Here is a 21152-nt window from a genome sequence, read left to right on the forward strand (position 1 = left end):
GTTCCACATTTACAGCACAGATGCATCCACACTCACACACTACAGGCTCAGTCACACTCATCCACACTCACACACTACAGGCTCAGTCACACTCATCCACACTCACACACTACAGGCTCAGTCACACTCATCCACACTCACACACTACAGGCTCAGTCACACTCATCCACACTCACACACTACAGGCTCAGTCACACTCATCCACACTCACACACTACAGGCTCAGTCACACACATCCACACTCACACACTACAGGCTCAGTCACACTCATCCACACTCACACACTACAGGCTCAGTCACACTCATCCACACTCACACACTACAGGCTCAGTCACACTCATCCACACTCACACACTACAGGCTCAGTCACACTCATCCACACTCACACACTACAGGCTCAGTCACACTCATCCACACTCACACACTACAGGCTCAGTCACACACACTATCTTCCTTCCGGACTGTATTAGTCTGAGTATTTGCAGACTTGAATTCCTCATCTCAGTTTGTCACTGGTGTTTTTCATTCACACACAAACACACATAAACACACGCACGCGCACACACACACACACACACACACACACACACACACACACACACACACACACACACACACACACACACAATAAATAAACTATTTTCAACACATAGTTATGTATAATGAGAGTTATGCATCAGTCAAAGCATTAGTGCCTAAATTGTGTTTTCATTCAAAAATCAGGGAGAGCCAGTCATATTCAAGCAACCACTGGATAAATTACAGCCCATTCGAATCATGGACCACATCACTCTCTAGTGGTATAATATATATTTTATATATAATAATGATAATGGTGATATACTGCCTCCTGTTGATGTCAATTGTGAAGTACAGGTACTTCATTTGAGCTGAGAAAATAGTTACATAGGCTACAGTAATAACCACACTATAATAATGTGTGATAATATCAAACAAAGTTATATTAAGTATTAATTCCTTTTTCTTTTCTTTTTTTTACATGAATTGCAGTAGCCTATAAGAGAATATTTCAGTCAAACCGCTATGCATCACAAAAGACTAAAACCATAAAAGTGTATTTTATGGTGGGTCTGACTCAATTCTGACAAGATTAAACTGGAAGGAAGAAACGTGTAGCTTTGTTGTTGCTGAAAGGCATTGTTTCGTTTTGTGGAACATAGTGGAAATAACATGAGACGCAGATATCTAATAGTATAACAGTGCCATGATGAGTTGAACTTCAGTAAGCTGCCTAGTGCTGGAAGCAACTACTTTAATGGACCGGCAGGTCTAAACATGATCAATTTACAAGAATCACAAATAGTAATCATGTTCATTGATCATGCTCTGTTATATTTTACTCGCCCTTCATTCAACAAACACCGTTGTTTCTTTTCCACCAGGCTAATAAAAAGACTGCTCCAGGTGAGGCTCGAACTCACAACCTCGGCATTGCTCTGCAATGTACTGACATATAAGTACCGCGCGCTAACCGATTGCGCCACTGGAGCTCCAGTACTCCGGCGTGGCAAATGGGTTTATGAGCATACGTCACCGTGAGTTAAGGTTTCTCCAAATTTGCACCGTAGTTCTCTCACTAAATTTGAATTATTTTGTGAGGAGTTATTACATAGTCTGAGACATACATGTATTATCTTATTTGGCCGCCCTAGCACTTGGTGAAGCATGCTATTAACGTTATGCGATGCGATAGCACTTCCTAGTACAGTAGCTAGGCTAGCTAACGTTAGATCTAGCAATCAGCTGCAGTTAGCCCTAGGAAATTTATTTTCTCAAGCCTCCGTGTTGCACTGTTGTGTTGCACTGTTGTGTTGCTTTATATTTAGTTGGATTTTAATGCGGTCATTGTGTGTGTCAGTGTTAGTGCCCAGCTAGACATTCTAGTTGTTTTAACATTGCTTCATTAAGAGCAATTTAACAAGAACGAAACTTAACCCTATTTTCACATTAATTACATGTCTAGACACTCCCCTGCCTCTGCTAACACCCCCACCACCCCTGGACTAATAACTGATCGAGCAACTGGCTCCTTGTCTATAGACAACAACGGACTCTGCACTACTGTACACTGGAACACTTGAACCAACACTTGAACAATTGAACACTATGTACTGTACATAGGGTACTTGAACATTATGTATTTGCACTGCCCACATCATGACAGCCATCCATGATCGGATGGGATAAGTAGATGATACTGATAGACTGTCTAGAAATGTCTAGCAGAGTAGGGCTGGAGTAAGGAACTGATTAGCACTGATACTGTAAGGACAAGTGATTATAATAATTCCAATGTACCTCTACTCGTACTTGTTATAGGCCTACATGGCAAATAAACTTTCTATTCTATTTTATTCTATTCTATTCTATTATTTGGCAACTGAGCCAATTGTCAATGATTTGTGTTTTCCACCTAGCCTACTCCACCTCTCTAGTGGCCAGTACGTCCCCATAGTTCATGCATGGCTGCTCTCACCACTAGTTTAATTATTGTCCAAATGTAAGCAACCTTTCACCGTCCGTGTTTAACAGGACTCCTCCCCTCCTATTCAATACTCAGTTCTGCATTTTGGACTAAACAATCAACCTGTGAGACAAAGTACAGAGGGCTTAGCCAGTCAACAGCATACAAAAAATAGATATTTTGAAGTGTCAGTTTCACATCAGGTTGGAATAATGAGTGGGAATCCTCTTCTTGTGAACGTAGATCGATGGATAGCAGAGAATGAGAAGTTCTTTCTGCCACCAGTGTGCAACAAACTCATGTGAGTAGTTGTGCAGCCAGTTAGGCCTACTGGCTTTGCCAGTTTCAGTATTAGCCTACTTTGGTGCTGATCTGTTGAAACCATTCATTCCACCATTCTCAAATTGATACCTTCACAGGTATATGACTGCAGTATGCAGTTCAGTTGTGGCAGTCACACAGTCCTATGACGCACTGCATCAGCAAAGTCCTAAACTAAAGTCTGGATGTAAGCACAATGTTTCTCTTTCACTCAGGCACTTTCAACAGCTGAACATCATGTATGTTGGTGGTCCAAATACCAGAAAGGATTACCACATTGAGGAAGGAGAGGAGGTGAGTGGGAAGGGCATTTGCAAATCTGTGAAATATTTAGGCTACTTGACCTCTGGCAAACATTCATAGCCTTGCAGTAGCTGCACTGACAGGATCATCACAGCACCAGCTCATTTCCATGACAGTCCCAATGTCAAAAATGCAGTTATTTATGTCATCCTATACTTACAGGTCACATAGCTTTGAGATATGGTTGCACAGTTTACTGTATAAGGCAATTTAACTCAGTCAGTAGCCTGTCAATCCTGACCCAAGTGTCTGCCCCTCTCACATAAAAGCAAACAGTTATCCTACCACCACAGGGGCAAATTCCACAATAGGGCTTGGGAAAATGTAGTCCCAGACACGACCATCTTGTTTCTACACAGGTGTATCTATTTGTCTGATTGGCTCTACTGCATAGTATCCTATGCAATCAGACAGATAGATACACCTGTGTAGAAACAAGATGGTCGTGTCTGGGACTACATTTTCCCAAGCCCTATACTGTTGCAATCACCTCTTGGCCACCCATATTTACTCGAACTATTTAACCAGTTGCAACCCTAGCTGAGTATAGCCCTCTTCTATGTTTGTCTTTTTATGTGCTTAACTGTATTGAATGAGCTGAGACAGGTAATAATGATCATCTGTCCTTCTTGTTTTTAACTCCTCTTTTCATTTTAACCTTTGACAACTGTATGATAAAGATTGTTTTTTGTCCTTTTTTCACCTGAGGAACAACCATTGAGGCATTAAATTAAGCTGTTGCAGCTGTTGCTGCACCTTTCCTGTATGTTACATAATCTGACCACAGGAGGTCAGCCTTAGCTTGAAGGTACATAACCAGGCCAGGTCCAGCCTGGCTTATGTGCGTGGCTGTCTTATTTCTGTTCAGGACTGGTCGAACCGAAGCTAGTCATGCCACTGAAATAGGAGTGAATTGAAATGACATGGTTTTGGTGTCCTTTTTCCAGTCCCTAGTGTGGGTTAGGGTTAGAATAAGGGTTGGGGTGGGGACAGGATCTGACCTATAAGGCAAGGGGTCAAGGTTGGAGTGAAAGGATGAACATGTGGATGTTTGGGGTATAGTCCCATAAAGTCATCCCCACGGGGCCGTTGAACCCCCGTCTCCCGGGTGGGAGTCCTATGCTTTCACCGCCACTCTACTTGTGCAGTGGAGATCGACAGGTTGATTTTGGTGTCCTTCTTTATTTTGCTGTGTTGGGACTACTGCCTCTTGTGGTGCCCACAGAGAAATCCAGGTCAATATTGACTGGATGGAGGGAGGGAGTGATAACTGGATAAACACTATTCTAGGTGCGCTGGCTTACAGCGATGCACAAAAAACCCCGACGGAGGGACAACCAGACATTTGCTGTCTTTGGTGCGGCGCCACGCACAAAAAGGCACTGAATGCAGTGAATAACTCCCAATAGAAGATTGACTATGCTGAAGTTATTTATATTTTAATGTTAGAGAACATTGCACTTGAGGACCTGTTTTGATCCCCTTGTCTTGTGCAGCTTTTTTACCAGGTGAAAGGGGACATGTGTCTCAAGGTGATTGAGAATGGGAAACACAAGGATGTACATATTCATGAAGGAGAGGTCAGAACACAACTGTATTATTATTATTATTATTATTATTATTATTATTATTATTATTATTATTATTATTATTCCAAACTATAGCGATGAAACTGCATCTACTGAGCCAAATTAGATCAGTATTTACTTAGGGTGTACATGTAAAGTCCATGATTCCCAACTCCATTTAAAAAGCCCATTTAACTTGACAGAGCCTACTAAAAAAATTAATGCAGAATTTGGACATGTGTCTGTATGGTGGTCAGATGTTTCTGCTGCCAGCCAGGATCCCCCACTCACCCCAGAGACAGGCCAACACCGTGGGGCTGGTGGTGGAGAGGAGAAGACTCCCCTCAGAGACAGACTGCTTACGGTACCTCCTTCCTTCATGCCCTAATTTACATCTACTGCAGACTTCTTTTCTCATCACTTCTCACAATTTTCAGTTTTTTCAACCTCCAACTGATGGTGTAGGGACAGAGAGAAGGGGGTGTGATTGTATATGAGAGAGAGAAAGAAAGAGAGAGAGAGAGAGAGAGAGAGAGAGAGAGAGAGAGAGAATCGGAGAGGAGAGAATGAACAAGTGGCAGAGAGAGCATGAGTGTGCCAGGGCGAGAGATGCACTCAACATGATAAAACCTGACTCCATAATATGGTTGTGCTTCCAGGTACTATGTGGAAAACTCGACAGACATCTTGTTTGAGAGGTGGTTCTACTGTGAAAATCTGGGTACCCAGCTGGTGCCTGTTATTAAAGAGTGAGACATGCCCTCTGCCTAAAAAAAAATTACTGAAATAAATGACATGCTTTTCCCTGCTCTTAAAGGTGCAGTATGCGGTTTGGCTCAGAAGCACTTTTAGCTATTTTTTTGCAATTATAATTACATCCTGACAGCAATCAATAAATAGAGTGCTCTGACACCAAAATGAAATAAATCTGTGATCTGTGGAAGTCGCAGGACTGTAATAAGTGTGGCCGATAATTTTCAGATTTTACCTTCCTCTCAGCCTAGCGAGGGTCATGTTTCCCCCGGTTTGGAGGAGTGGCTTTGGAGGGAGGCCTGAAGGGAGGGGTGGGGATTTTGTCGGTTGCATTTTTCAAAATCTTTCAACATTTTTCTTAAGTCTTACAGGAAATCACAAACCGCATACTGCACCTTTAAGGTTGCATGCATAAGCGTTCACACAATGGTGTGTGTGTGTGTGTGTGTGTGTGTGTGTGTGTGTGTGTGTGTGTGTGTGTGTGTGTGTGTGTGTGTGTGTGTGTGTGGGTGTGTGTGTGTGAAGTGAAGTGTCAGTATTTTTGGAGCTAAACATAATGTGCTTGCTTCTCAGGTTCATGGCCTCTGAGCAGTACAGAACTGGAAAGCCAAATCCAGGTGAATCATAGTCATCATAATGAGCAGGGATACATTATGTCTGCTTTGCACTTAGCATAAGTACATTTGTCTACAGTAAGTGAACTGACTACAGTACCTCCCAGTCATCATCAGTACTGGCATATCACAGATCCTTCCACTGTAACATTACTTATGTGGTGATTGCTTTAGCAACACTTTGAGTCACATATGCATGTATTGCTTGACTGTGTACAGTACAGTGTATTGTGTATTGTGCCAGTGTACAGTATTCACAAAGTCTGTGCTGTGCTCATGTGATACTATATGTAATGCTGAGAGAGGCTTCCCGCACACTGTCCGTGTTTGCTTTATTTAAGAATGTTTTGGTTGGCATTTGACCTTCATCAGGTAACAATGATGAAGGTCTATTGTGACCAAAACATTCCTAATAAAGTATTTTTTCCAAGCAAGGACAGTATGTGGGAAGCCTATCTCAACTACCTAGAACTTTTTATCCCTGTGCACCTGCCAAAAAAAGAAACATTGGAAGGTGTGCAGTAGCCTTCCAGTCTACACTTTAATGTTATCAATGTTGGCGCAACCTGCCTGCTGGCTAGGGATAAAAATATATGAATAAATAAACCTGCTGACTAGTAAAAAAGAAAAAAAATCAATTTTCATCATAGCTGTGTGTTATTGCCTTACTTATTTATTGGACTTTATAACGGAAACATAAACCCTTGATTTCCTTCCAACAAGAGGACACCAGGAGTGACCATTTCATGGCCATTTCTGAAAAAATGATATCCCGGTGGGGAGGTTGAGGGGGAGTCATGCCCCCTTAGACCCGTTCCTGTTTTGGGTGCCCTAAACCCAGTTCTGGATTTTTTATTTATTTTATTTAACCTTTATTTATCCAGATAAGTCAGAGAGAGTCACAGAGAGAACCAATTCTCATTTGCAATGACGACCTGGCCAAGAGGCAGAACAGAAAGCAAGTCTATACATAAAACATAAGTTATGTTGTATATACACAAGTAAAATACATCACGCCTGTCTGTCTGTGTTTCTATAGATGAGGTCTTCAGACAGCCCCCATTCCATATGAACACCATGCACGTAATGACCCCCTTCTGCTTCAAAGACGGGGTGGACAAGCAGCGCCCCTACCTCTCCGGAGGCTGCCCCGTCAACATGTTCGGAGCCCAGTTCGAGACAGAGGTGACACTGGGGGGGGGGGGGCTCGTCTACCGATCAAGAGTCAGATAAACTCTGATGCATTTGGAGCCAGGAAGCCAGGCTACCAATCAGATGACCCCTGAGAAAAGAACCTAATCGATCAATGACATGTTGAGACTGTGAAGCTCTGTGGACTCAGATGTTGAGAGTCTGTATGAAAGTGATGTTGAGAGTCTGTATGAAACTCATTATTGTGTGTCTATAGGAGGTGGAGAGAGACAGCTTATCTGCCAAGGGCTTGATTATGATAGTGATTTATTATTTGTATTATTATAATTATGAGTATTATTATGATTATGATTATGATTATGATTATTATAGTTACTGATTTCACTGTGTGCATGATGATAATGATGATGATGATGATGATGATGATGATGATGATGATCAACCCCTCTGTGATAGACAATGCTCTATGGGCCAGGCCAAACTGAGACGAGCCAACAAGAGAGTGATGTGTGGATATGGCAACTGGTATGTGTCATCTTAACCCCCCACCATCACCGTTACCATGCACTTACTATGCATTTACTGACTCATAACTATTTCTAACTGCCCATATGTCTGCCTCTCTCCCTCTTCCCATTTACACACATCTATATCCCTTGCTTTCTCTCCCCTTCCTGTCTGGGTCTCTCTCTCTCTTTCCTTCTTCCCTCGGTTTCTGTCTCTTTCCTTCCTTCCTCCCTCTGTCTCTCTCCTTCTTCTCATTGTCTCTCTCTACTTTAACTCCCTCTGTCTCTCTCTCTTGCTCTCTTTCCTTCTTCCCTCTGTCTGTCTGTCTGTCTGTCTGTCTGTCTGTCTGTCTGTCTCTCTCTCTCTCTCAGGAAGGATCCTCTCATGTAACTATGGATGGACAAGAGTTTCCTCTCTCTGCTGGGGACAGTCTTCTCATCCCAGCACAGAGCCAGTGAGTGGGAACAGAGTGATAAGACAGATATGAGACAGGGAAAGGAAGTCCAGAGAGGCGCTAGTTAGGCCATGCCATTCCTCAGAGTACAACCATACCAGGTCTTCCTTCCGGCTTTCGTTCAGAGCAGACGCTTTTGTTGCTTGCTCCTGCTCTTGTATTTTTCTATCTCCCCTTACACTTTGTAGTTCTTCTTTTTTCTGTGGATTTTCGAATCTAAACATGGAATTGATAAGCTGGTCTCTCAACGGATTCTCTCAAATAAAATATGATAGGGAACAAGTTCAAGAAAAAGACTCAAACCAAACTAAAAACAAGCCAGATATAAACAGTGACCATCTTGTCCCCCACCGATGATGCATGTTCCTTTGTGGTAATGAAAGAGTGGAAACATTATATTTTCTTAATGAATATGAATATATGAAATGTTTTAAAGTGTTATTAATTTTACATGCATAGTATTTAACTAATCCCCTCTTTAATTATCAGGCCAAGACACAATATGTGCACCAGTCAGTTTTTTGCTGGCGTCATGGCAACGTAAAGCAGATGCAGTGTTATACTGTTCCTGCATTTGTGAAATGTGCGACCATCTGCAGGTTAATCAAAGGACTTATTGTAGTATGACACATAGTACTGTAGCTTCTGTCCATTAGGGACGCACCGAGAAGTCATCATCTGTATCTGTTCAACCAGCAAAATTATATGTATCTGTATTCGGATAGAACCCAGAAGTGGGTGTGGTTTATACCGGAGGTTGTGATAAATCATATTTTCTAACCTAATATTAATTGGCAATGCAATTTTTGAGCCTTCAAAGCATCAAATTGATTTAATATTGGCATATAATTAGTTCTTAAATATATTTCCACATCCTCATAATTTACTTTTCATCTTGCAATCAGTTTAACTAAACTTAAACAATGCTGATTTCTCAGCCATGAGCATTACTATTACCTCCTGAATCAAGTCACGTAACGTTCTCTTCTTCTTAGATTTCTTAAAGGAACAGCTGTCTTTAACAGAAACAATTACATCTACCTTGAAATTATGAAAACCTAAACGACAGTGACAGAACACTAACCCATGAGAATCCTATAATACATTTACAACAAGCATCATCAGAGCTATTAAACACCTCAAGCTCTGAACTCTGTTGATTTAGAATTAGACATGCCCCTGAGTAGAATATACTATACTGAGTAGAATAGACTGTCACTGTGAAACCAAGAATAGTTTATTTTTTTTTTTTTTTTTATGTACAAAGCAAAATGTACTTGACAATTACCTGGTGGTGGGCTCTGGTACATGTGTGTGATGAACGAGCGACCAAACAAACGTACACAGGTTGATCTAAAGGCCCTTGAATGAAGATCAGAAATCCTCCTGTTTGAATGTTGGGGTGTTGTCTCTCCTGCAGGTACCGGTGGCAGCGGGCCGAGGAGGCGGTGGCTCTGTATGTCGCTCAGAACCCTGAGAGAAAGAGACCCATGACCACCGACCACCTTCAGGACTCAGCATTCTCACACCCATAGTAATGAAGGGCTACTGGTCTCCCATGCGCTACGAGGAGAAGAACCCCGAAACACGTCTCCAACTGACGGACAACATGCACGCTTACACTGAACACTAAGACCAGTCATTGGATCCTGGGAAAGTGAAATAAAAGGGGAATGTTTTTGCCCGTATCCTGGTAGAACATTCACAACGGTCGCTGGAAACTATAGATTGAGGGAAAAGGCCATGTATTTAGCACGGAGCTGAACATTTAATTTAAATTACATTGAATTATATAAACATAATAAAATATGAAAAAACGTGGAATGTACAGTAGTTACTGTATCTGCAGCAACAGCTCTTTCTACTAATGGCAAATAAACTTGAAATGAGCTGAACATAACTAAAATGAAGAAGTTGTGTATTACAGCTCCTACTTCCTTTTCTCTCTTTCCTGTTGAACACTACGCATACATGTACCAACAGTTAAAATAACGGTATCTAGTATACATCTACAGTACCAACAGTTAAAGTAACAGGGTATCTTGCGGCTTTATGACATAAACCACCAGTAGGCTGCCTTCTGGGAAATAGTACTGTTAGGTTACATTTCCAGTATGGATGGATGAGACAACCCATCATGTTCAAGCTTGCTTTAGTTGAGGAATGGCAGTGCTCATATTACCTGCTGTCATGACAACAGAAAGACTATCACCCCGGGTCCAGCTTTCAAAATCATGGGTTGCCCAAGACCAAAGTTGAGAAATGTTGTTCCAGTAGAACAAACAGTAGGGTTTCAAGATTTCAAGATTGCATCAAAACACTTACACACCAGAGAGAGTACACTGTGTTTATACTTGCCGGCTCAGTTGATAAATTAGAGATGTAGGTTTCTTTCAAGGTTGGTAGATAGCCCGGTTAAAGTGCCTGACTAGTGTCTGAAAGGTTGCTGGTTCAAGACTGGGCTGGGCCAATTGCCTACTGTTGTGCCCTTGAACAAGGTAGCCTACTGTACTCAGTACTAGCTCAAGACATTCTAAGTCGCTTTGCATAAGAGTGCCTGCTAAATTGTATAGATTTGAACACGTTCATTTTTTCTTTCTACAAGATTCAAGATTTCTTTATTTGTCCCATGTAATGTACAGTGTACAAACACATTCTGTTGATGTAAAAGAGTGAAAGAAACAAGGGATCTTGTGAAATATCATAGTGAGGTACTGTACATGGTGATCAACACTGCAGGTATGAGGGCATGCTATGACACATGGGATGTTCAAAGTGATGCAGACTGTATCACTGGAAGTGCTCTACTGTATATGAGCTGGGCTCTCTGCACATACTCAGTCCTCCAGACGTATCCTCAGCGTGTTTCTGATCACGTGTTGCTCTGCTATGAGCGACGCCAGGGCCCAGGGCAGGGCGTACTCCAGGGTCACCACGCTCGCCACGTTGTACCTGAACCCTGAGTAGTCCCAGGGACACGCCCCCAGGAGACCCAGCCCCACCCCCCAGCTGAACTCCCACAGGTAGATGAACAGGGTGTAGGCGGCCAGCCGTAACGGCAGGGGGCGACGTCCGGCCAGCAGCCCATCGCGCAGGCGCTCCATGAAGAAGATGGCCAAGGCGTACATGGGCAGCGCCCACAGGCTGGTGTGTCCCGCCAGCCTCCTGTCCCGGGTGCTGCACCAGTCCCAGAGGGCGGTGAAGGCCACCTCACACAGACAGCCGTGCAGGGCGTAGACGTAGAGGCGCGCCAGAGGCGACAGTAGGGAACCCTGGCATGGGGGGGGCACGCTGCCCACAGGCTCTGACGGGACCACCTCGTCATCACCAGCGTCTGGAACAAGAGGACAGCATACACACACTTCTGTCACCGTCACCCCTAGACTACTGTACGTACATTAGATTACAGTAGAGTCCTTAGACTAGCACAAGCGGATGTGAGAGGAACACAGAGCCATCTGGAACTAGACGAGATGGCCGTATCTCAAATTTCCCTACATTTCAGTGAAATTTTGAGGAAGGAAACCACAGCTGAAATCGCAGGAAGGGAAAGTTGTATCCAATGTTACTTACAGTACAATGAGTCAATTTCTCAAGAGCACTGTATGTGAATTTACTGGATATCCCAGTCATCATCAGTAAAGCCTTCAATGAGAACAAGTGACACCAGTGGTCACCATTTTGTTTTAATACCTAAACATGGATGTTAGCGTTTGGAAGGGACGGTTGGCCCAGTGGTTTTTACTAACCCGGTCTAGTATATTTCAGGAAGTTAAAGTTATGGTGGGTAATCAACATAAATATCCTGCTGGTACTGTTTCAGATTCATTTCAGATTATTAAACAATATATAATTCCATTATAATGTGGTATTTCTTTCCCAAGTTATTTTCCATAGTAAATGAGTGATTTACAGTGTGTTATCTGTGATTACATAAGCAAGTTTGCGAGGGTGAGATTGCCTGTAAAGAAAAGCAGATGTGGTTTGAAGCACACGCTATGGTGTTAACCCCATTAGATTAATCTGTTTAGTCTGCTAACAGCCTAATCTTAGCCAAGCAAATGCTCAGCAAATCCTTGCCAGATTCTTACACTCCTCCACATTTCAAATTGTACTCATTCACCTTTGTTGAAGCAAATTGATTAACTGAAAAGTTACTTTAACAATCTACCTTGATTAAGATACAATATGGCAAACTGATCGCCCCAACGTGAAAATGATTAGTCCCTAAGTATCATTAATCCAATCCAACAGGTGCCACATTCAGCAGTGACCATAGTGTCACGGTGGTATGATAGCCTGCAGATGTCGGATACTGTTACGACGATGGAGGGTCTAACCGAACACCACACACCATTAAACATGTGCCATACTCACCCAGAGTTTGAGTGCCCACCACCCTTCTTACATGTACTGTTCTCACCTCCATCCAAGAGCCAGACACACACACATATCCCGTGTGACTTTGCATTTAATCCCGCTTCCCTGTGTGTGTGTGTGTGTGTGTGTGTGTGTGTGTGTGTGTGTGTGTGTGTGTGTGTGTGTGTGTGTGTGTGTGTGTGTGTGTGTGTGTGTGTGTGTGTGTGCATGTGTGTTTAGATCCTGGGCTAAACATTAAACCAGTCCATGTTATCGGAGCTAGAGGGAGATGTCTCTGCTGTACGCCGAGGCCATGGTGTGGATGAGGAGGAAACCCAGGAAGCTCACCTGCACCATCACTGGCAGTGTGTGTATGTGTGTGTGTGTGACCAACATAAACCAAACTTTTAAAGGGCACACTGTCAAGGTCCTCCCTCCCATTGCTGTCATTTGAATAGGTCTGAGTGGAGACTGGATCTTATCAGGGGAGTCTGTCTTCTTTACCAGGCGTAGAGAGCGAAGTCACACGGCCCTATGGTGGACTGATAAGAAAGGGGCAAACTCCGCTATGCCTTCAGTATACAGTATGAGTCCCATAGACTTCACTGTCTGCAGCGATTAGCACACAGGAAAGAGGTTTTGCACATGGGCACAAATGACACATAAGACAGCTCTAAGACTTTATCATAACGATTTCAGAGTCATTTCCTGTGACCTCCAGGTTGGTAATTTTGCTTGCTATAATAATCTGATTTTACATGCTTTGATGTTTCCCCGTGAAGGATTGTATCATGACAGCAAGCAATACCATCAACCTGGAAATCATAGGAAATTGAGCAATTGCCTATCAACTGCAATGTCTTACTAAACATGTTGCAATAGTTTTGAGGAGCCCTGTGCTGAGAAAAGAGATTCACAGGTACATATTTGCATGTGTACACACAAATAGCATACAGCGCACCACGCAATAAAGTCTCCCTTTATTGATAAGCAGATGTCCACCATGTGACCACTGTTAAATCTTCTCTTGTTTGTTTTGTGCGTATTGTAATATAGAAGTGAAATGAATGGGAGAACTCTGGGGATCAGAGTCCACTACTGACACAAACACATGCGCGCGCACACACACACACACACACACACACACACAGATATGCACATGGCCTTACATGACCCAGCAGTGGTAAACACAGTGGGAGAGCTGAGTACACCATGTTGAGGTTAAAGACAGACAAAATGTTTTACTTCCAGCATCAAGCCCCTAAAAATACACACATACACACACACACACACACACACACACAAACACACATTTTTATTTGCGTGAGTGCGTGCTGTTTTAGTGAATATGACCATGAAAATCGTTGAGTTTTCAGTGTCTGGAAAACTTTCTAAGAGCTGTGGAATACTGATTACACGAATATGGATATGGAATATGGAAATCTACCCTTTAACAGAATACAGGAAGTCTTGACATCCCTGACAGAATATTACACCTTTAGAGTGGAGGCTTACTGAAATGACTGAAACAGTCTATGATACCTTGTATTTTTCCATTTACCTTCCTACAGTACGTAGATTAGGATTAGATGAGGAAGTAGATTAGGAACACTCTTGATGAGAACATTAAGATACTAACGTACGGTAAAAAGATACTCATCTATGTACACTGTGTACTTTGTCTGATACCGCACAAGTGATCTTGAGAAAGTTTTAGTTTAATAGGACAATGTGCACATACATCAAATGTTTGCAAGAAACAGAAAGATGGGCGCACCAGATTTAGCTAAAAGCTACATTCCATCTGTAGTCTGAAGTCATGAGTCCCTCAGGTCAGCTTTGCTGTTGCAGCCCCTAGACTGTGGAATAGCATCCCCCTCTCTAACAGATATGACCCCTCCATTGATTCCTTGAAGTCCAGGCTCTTCAAAATATTTTTTTCTTTCGAATTTGGATTCTCCTGATGTGGTTTTATGTGTGTCTATGTGTTGTCCTTTTATACCTACAGCATGTGTTGTGTATTGATGCTTATGTGGGTGTTTTGGTTTTTAGTCTTTTTAGGGGGCCAAGCACCGAAGGTTTGGTAAGTTTTCTTCTTCTTCTTCTCTTCTTCTTCTTCTTCTTCTTCTTCTTCTTCTTCTTCTTCTTCTCCTCCTCCTTCTTCTTCTTCTTCTTTTTCTTCTTCCTTCTTCTTCTTCTTCTGAAACCATAACTTCCAATTATGTAGATTTTCCGCCATTTTTATTTTTGGGAAAAACATTAAAAAACTTCCTAGGAAGTTTCTCCAATTTGCATGAAACTCAGTAGACTCAATCTAGGGACCAATATATAAAGTTCAATCTTGGCAAAAATTTGAAAAGTAAAAAGACAGAGCCATATGAGCCAATGAAGATTGTGGTCTCGTCCGGGTTTCCACTGTAGTTGTAATATGGTGATATTCTGGTCCAGGTCTGACTAGTCATGATATGACTTCAGTTGGCCCCAATTAGGCTTGTCTGGATTCGTCCGGGTCCGTCCGTGCTTGCTGGGTTCCTCTGCCTATCCCTCGGATTTAGACAGCTGTCTTGCAGATGAATTGATTCACTTCAGATCCTTCATTAGACCTGACGGGCCTCCTCCATCAAAACTCCTGAAAACAATACTCGAATGTGGACTACAGTCAACTTTTCCAAACGTGTACATTGCATTAAGACTGTATCTGACGCTTCCCGTCAGCAACTGTGAGGGAAAACGTTCCTTTTCCCAAATGTCGAGGATACAAAATGAACTCAGGACAAGGATGACGCAGAGACGCCTAAACAGCCTGTCTCTCATGGCCATTGAATCATAACTCGTCCGGGAGTTGGACTTTGACGACTTGATAAACGACTTCTATTCAAGGAAGACCAGAAAAAAAACAATTTAGGTGAGTACTGTAGCTATTTTTTTCACTGCGGTTGTATTAGGTGTGTAATACATGCTGTGTGGTTGTTGGTTGCCCTGGCCTGTGCTATTGTATGACCAAACTGTGCTTGGGGAGGGTACACGCAGTGCGTGTGTAGGCTACTATTTGCGTGTGAGGTGCCGCTATAGGCTATAGGCTCAGGCAGAGGGTGACTGGCCTCTTCCTGTAGAATTAACATTATAGCAATGGAAGCAATTGATTCGAAGCAAACTGGTTTGTAGATGGAGAGCACTAAGCAGTTTTGTCTCATCACAAGGTAAATCAATTACAGACAAGTGTCCATGCCAACCATCTGTGTTAGGACCTCCAAAGCTCTTTCTCTGAGCATATAGACATGGCGGTGTCATCTAGCGGCTCTAACTGATGGAAGAAGAAATGTCAATGGTTTATTTAATCCAAGCAACCACAGATTACATGCCAGTGTAGGCTATATGGGACTGGGCTGTGTAAATTAATGCATTTTACTACTTACTCCCACAATAACTGTTCTGTTACAGTATATTTGTTTTATTTGCAGCCCAGTATTTTAACATCGGCTCATTGAAATACCTACCCTGTACAAACTGTTGGGAGTTGCAACTGCCACCAGGGTTGGAGGAGACCCCCCGTGCACCCCGTCCATCAAGGGGTGACCCTCGTTGCTGGAGAGGGCCAGCTCCTCAGCAGGGGTGTAGTTTTTTGGAGCAGGGCCCCCTCCAGTCTTCCTTGCATCATTTTTCTTCCTGTTCGCTACAAGCAATTTCAAAGCCATTTCATTGTTATATAGGCCTTTGTATACTACATACATCGACCTAAAACAGTGACGGCTTAAAGCACCACAACAGCCATGTAGGCTGCTTATTGAAGATTTACAAGTAGGCATACGTTTTGTTTTGGATTATGTTTTATATTTGTTCCTGACTCCCTAGAACATTTCCCATTGCCAGGGTTGGCGCTGAAGGAATACATACCATAAGAATAGGCCTACATCTATGCAACTCATTAATTTCAAGGAATACACACGTAGTAACATTTAGGCTATGGTGCATTCTTTGTCTTCTCCTCTTGTCTCTCCTCCCCGTCTTCATGTCAGTCATGCCTTTCTCAAGTCATTGAACACCAACCTTTTCGGAACAGGCCGATTAATTGCAGCTTTCCAACTATTCATCCAAACAATGTCATACTTGACACTGCATTCCCTGGGTGCTGAGTAACACACCTGCCGAATGTTAACTTCATAAAGTGTCTGGTTGTCATGATAGATTATTGTCACTAGGGCTGATGGCGACCATTTTGAATTACTGTACCTTGATTTCAAGATTTTCCCTTCGGATTACTCTTTTTGTATGTTAAATAGGATACCTTTAAGGGTATGAGACAAGTAAAATAATTCAATTTGTGTGAGTTCAAGTTACATTCTTACTGGATTAATAGGTGATTATGTTATTTGGGTAGGGGGCAGTCAGACACACCAGAACAATTGCAAACCTCTAGAATTGGCTCACTTTGGTGGTGTCACAATCATCTTCCTGCCTCTGGCCAAGCCCACACAGGAAGGCAGGCTTTAAGCAGACAGTACAAAGACACTGCTCAGATGTCACCAGAGGAGTGGGAAGAGACACATCAGCAGATAACATTTGCCAAAGATATCTGGAGGTCACGGTCTCTCTCGTGAACTCTGTGAAAAAAGCAATTTTTCATAACACTGGCCTGCATAGACGTGCCACTCAAATGGTGAGTATTAGATTTATCTTTTCTGAGAGGGTTAACTGTTTTGGTAGTACTGAATGTGATGCATTATGAGATATGTAATGTGGCAAGAATACTACTGCTCCTGTTTGTTTTTATCATCTTAATTTCATTAAACAAACAAGCTAAGACATCAGTCTCAAGAGCAACAAACAATGGGTCTGTTTATACCATACTGTTGTTAAACAGATAATGTAACAGTCTTCTCAAAGAGAGGGCGTGGAATGTGTGGATCAAAAACTGTGAAAATAATTTCATTTTCAATCAGTGCTCTAGATATGCAAATGAAATTTCTCACATTTCAAATCACCTCTATAAATAAAAAGACCCTGTACAAACACCTCTACAAACAAACAGGATGTGATGCAGAAAACCCTGATCTTAAAGGGTGGTTTTCCACTCTTCAACTATTGCTTCACTATTACATAATACTGGGTGTGTAATCTTTAATTCAATCATGGGTTCTCTCTTGCTGATAGAGGAATCTCTGAGAAATTCATTTTGACTAAATAAGTACATAGCTTCTGAACAGGAAGTTGTTATAAAGCCAGAATTTTGTCTGCCTGAAAATATGTTCAATCCATGATTTCTGGAACGCATGAACACAATTGACATGTCTCCTTCTTTGCCTTTCACAGATATACTACATTCAATACACTGAAAAGAGGAAGAGGCAGACTTTGTGAACTACACCCAACATACAAGTTTCCTTACAGCTAAGCAGTACACGTCCTAAAAATGGTTGCAGTGCCTACTGCATTTCAGAACTCTACAGCAGTACCGGACCACCACTGTCAGGCCACCCAGGACATGGTGGCAGACATCCTGCCTCCAGTCCTGATCATAGAGATGCTAGTGGGCTTGCCTGGCAATGCGGTGGCTCTGTGGATCTTCTGCTGCCGCCTGAAGGTCTGGAGACCCAGCACCCTGTTCCTCTTCAACCTTGTCGTGGCCGACTTCCTGCTCATCATCAGCGTGCCTTTCCGCATTGACAACCTCCTCCGCGGGGAGTACTGGGTCCACGGCGACGCCATGTGCCGCATCAATCTCTTCATGCTAGCCGTCAACCGCTCAGCCAGCATAGCGTTCATGACCGCCGTGGCGGTGGACCGCTACTTCAAGGTGGTCCACCCGCACCACCGCATAAACCGCATGGCATCCAGCCAAGCACGCTGGGTGGCGGCGGGGATCTGGGGGGTGGTGATCTCCCTTCGATTCCCCCTTCTGACCATCGATCTGCTCACCCAAGAAGGTAACAGGTCCCTTTGCCGGAGCTTCAACTCCTACAAGGATCCTCCTTTCGCAATAAAGCTGCACTACATGGTGTTCATTGCTGAGTTTTTCCTGCCCTTGCTGCTGCTGCTCTTCTGCTCGGTAAGGATTGGCTGCATCCTCCGCCAACGGCAGATGGACAAGGAGCAGAAGGTGCGGCGGGCCATTCGCTCAGTGGGCGTGATCGTTGCGGTGTTCATCATCTGCTTCCTGCCGGGGATCGCCACAGGGCTGACCTCCCAGTTCATCCAGAAGTTCTCTCCCAAGGATTGTGTGTCCTACAGAATGGCCGTCCAGCTGTTCAGCCTGTCCATCGGGTTCACCTACCTGAACAATGCCCTAGACCCCATCATCTACTGCTTCTCCAGCTCCATGTTCCGCAATGCCCTCAAGAGCTCCATTAACCACCTGGGCTTAGTGGAGCTGAGGCTGAGTCGCCGGGGAAGCATGACCAGCGATGGGTGATTGGAAGCTGGGGAGGAGATATAGTGTGAGACCCTGCCCTCCAACGGAGAGAACCCATCACACAGGAAGACTAACAGGGACAACAGACTCATTAGTTTCATACGAAATTGGAATGTGTTATGGCATTGGGATTGTCAAACAGTGGAATTTCCTCTTACTTATTTTTGAAAGGCTGTACAGTATGGTAATTATGCTCAGTGCTCCGAAGCTATGTTGGATATGCGCTTGAAATGACAGAAAATCCAGTCAAAATTAATATTTAAATTCCACATTCCTTTTAGTAACCGCATATCGTCCCATATTATTCTTTTTTAATATTTTAAATTGATTTTTTTTTAAATAAATTAAGACGTTTCTGTGATAGTTGAAGTGCTATGAGTGATGGTTTGCACAATAATACAGTTAGAATTAGTATATTATAATAATGAAGTGTTTTTCTACTGTGACTGGAATGTAAATAACATTATTTTGTTTTATTTTTGTAATTTTTTGAGAATTTAAATAAAAATTGTTGATCACATTTTAAGATCAATCTTTTACAATGTGTCCTTTCACCAAAACTGCTTGGAAATTTTATACAGTAAATCTGATATAACACTATATGATACTTCCAGGACCATACATTTTGCATCCTATATTATTGCTAGTACAATCATCACCAATGATAGTTTGAGCACACATTATTGACTTCAAGGGGTAATGTGCTATTTTGGACATTTAGTCCTATTTGTCTGTCTACCATGAACCTGAAACATACAGGCAGCACAGGTTGTAATCTTACTCGTCTCAGTATGCTCTCCTGTGAAATGTATCGCAATACGAATATTGTAAGGTGTTTGGCATGACTTGCACATAGTCCTCCATGGGAGCAGTGAAAATAAGCGCCAGGGAATGCTTACGTCCAAGTCATGCCAAACATGTAAAGATATTTGGATTGCGATAGTTGCTAGTTTGTTCCAACAACTTCAGAGTCATCTCGAGATTACCTATGAGAGACACAGAGCACAGGGATGGATCCGTCAGTTCATGCAAGATACATGAGCTTAGCAGAAGAAACAGACAAGGGCCTTGAAACAGAGAGTCTGACTAATAAGAATACTGTGATTAGATGGCTGAACAGATCCAGACAATATGCCATACAATGTGTGTGTGTGTGTGTGTGTGTTTGTGTGTGTGTGTGTGTGTGTGTGTGTGTGTGTGTGCGTGTGTGTGTGTGTGTGTGTGTGTGTGTATGAGTGTGTGTGTATAAGTGTGTGTGTGCATGTCTCTGATTATTTGGTGTCTGTGTCTGATTATGTGTGTGTGTGTGTGTGGGGGGGGGGGGGGTCTAATTTGTGGAAGCACTAGGGAATTAGTAATCCATCTATTATATACTCTAAGTGATAGTGTTGTACTCCAGCGATTACCAAAACATATACCCATGCTCAGATATGCTGTGGGGCCAGCAGAATCCCCACTGTAAGATAACAGGAGGGAACAACCAAGGTTTATGGCACAAGGCATTTTATGTTATACTGTACTGTAGGTGTGAGTGAACCGTGTGAGTGAACTCGAAGATAACGAGTGAGGGAACCATGGAGAGGGAGTTTGGCCGGAGAATCGGAGCAGCTGGTGCGGTTCTGCAGTCGCTATACCGCACTGTTGTGACGAAAAGAGAGCTGAGCCAAAAGGCAAAGCTCTCGATCTACCGGTCTATCTTCGTCCCCACCCTCACCTATGGTCATGAAGGATGGGTCATGACCGAAAGAACGAGATCACGGATACAAGCGGCCGAAATGAGTTTTCTCCGGAGGGTGGCTGGGGTCTCCCTGAGAGATCGGGTGAGAAGTTCAGTCATCCGGGAGAGACTCGGAGTAGAGCCGCTGCTCCTTTGCGTCGAAAGGAGCCAGTTGAGGTGGTTCGGGCATCTAGTGAGGATGCCTCCTGGGCGCCTCCCTAGGGAGGTGTTCCAGGCGTGTCCAGCTGGGAGGAGGCCGCGGGGTAGACCCAGGACTAGGTGGCGGGACTACATCTCCGCACTGGCCTGTGAGCGGCTAAAGATTCCCCAGGCAGAGCTGGTTGATGCTGCTAGGGAAAGGGATGTCTGGGGCCCCCTGCTGGAGCTGCTGCCTCCGCGACCCGACCCTGGATAAGCGGATGAAGATGATGATGATGATGATGATGATGATGTACTGTAGGTAATTGTAAACAACCCCTAAGGCTGAAGGCAGGCTGCTTACTTTTTGTG

General features: G+C 43.2%; 3 protein-coding genes across 3 annotated transcripts; 2 read left to right on the plus strand and 1 right to left on the minus strand.

The window, feature by feature from the left end:
• Nucleotides 1–2594: 2594 nt before the first annotated feature.
• Nucleotides 2595–11060, plus strand: haao (3-hydroxyanthranilate 3,4-dioxygenase). The gene is made up of 10 exons (XM_084458637.1): nucleotides 2595–2786; nucleotides 3022–3100; nucleotides 4606–4689; nucleotides 4935–5041; nucleotides 5337–5426; nucleotides 6004–6047; nucleotides 7084–7229; nucleotides 7653–7721; nucleotides 8075–8157; nucleotides 9578–11060. The coding sequence occupies exons 1-10, from the start codon at nucleotides 2698–2700 to the stop codon at nucleotides 9690–9692; spliced, it is 906 nt and encodes a 301-aa protein (XP_084314763.1). The 5' UTR covers nucleotides 2595–2697; the 3' UTR covers nucleotides 9693–11060.
• Nucleotides 10995–12682, minus strand: LOC311325846 (transmembrane protein 229B-like; the record flags this gene model as incomplete). The annotated part of the gene is made up of 2 exons (XM_084458638.1): nucleotides 12535–12682; nucleotides 10995–11491 (listed from the first exon to the last, which is right to left on the minus strand). The coding sequence occupies exons 1-2, from the start codon at nucleotides 12626–12628 to the stop codon at nucleotides 10995–10997; spliced, it is 591 nt and encodes a 196-aa protein (XP_084314764.1). The 5' UTR covers nucleotides 12629–12682.
• Nucleotides 12683–17926: 5244 nt separating this feature from the next.
• On the plus strand, nucleotides 17927–18925 carry hcar1-3 (hydroxycarboxylic acid receptor 1-3; the record flags this gene model as incomplete). Its single annotated transcript, XM_084458786.1, has 1 exon — nucleotides 17927–18925. The coding sequence occupies one exon, from the start codon at nucleotides 17927–17929 to the stop codon at nucleotides 18923–18925; it is 999 nt and encodes a 332-aa protein (XP_084314912.1).
• Between the last annotated feature and the right edge of the window lie 2227 nt (nucleotides 18926–21152).

Source organism: Borostomias antarcticus (assembly GCF_949987555.1).
Source record: "Borostomias antarcticus genome assembly, chromosome: 25".
Taxonomy (NCBI): Eukaryota; Metazoa; Chordata; class Actinopteri; order Stomiiformes; family Stomiidae; genus Borostomias; species Borostomias antarcticus.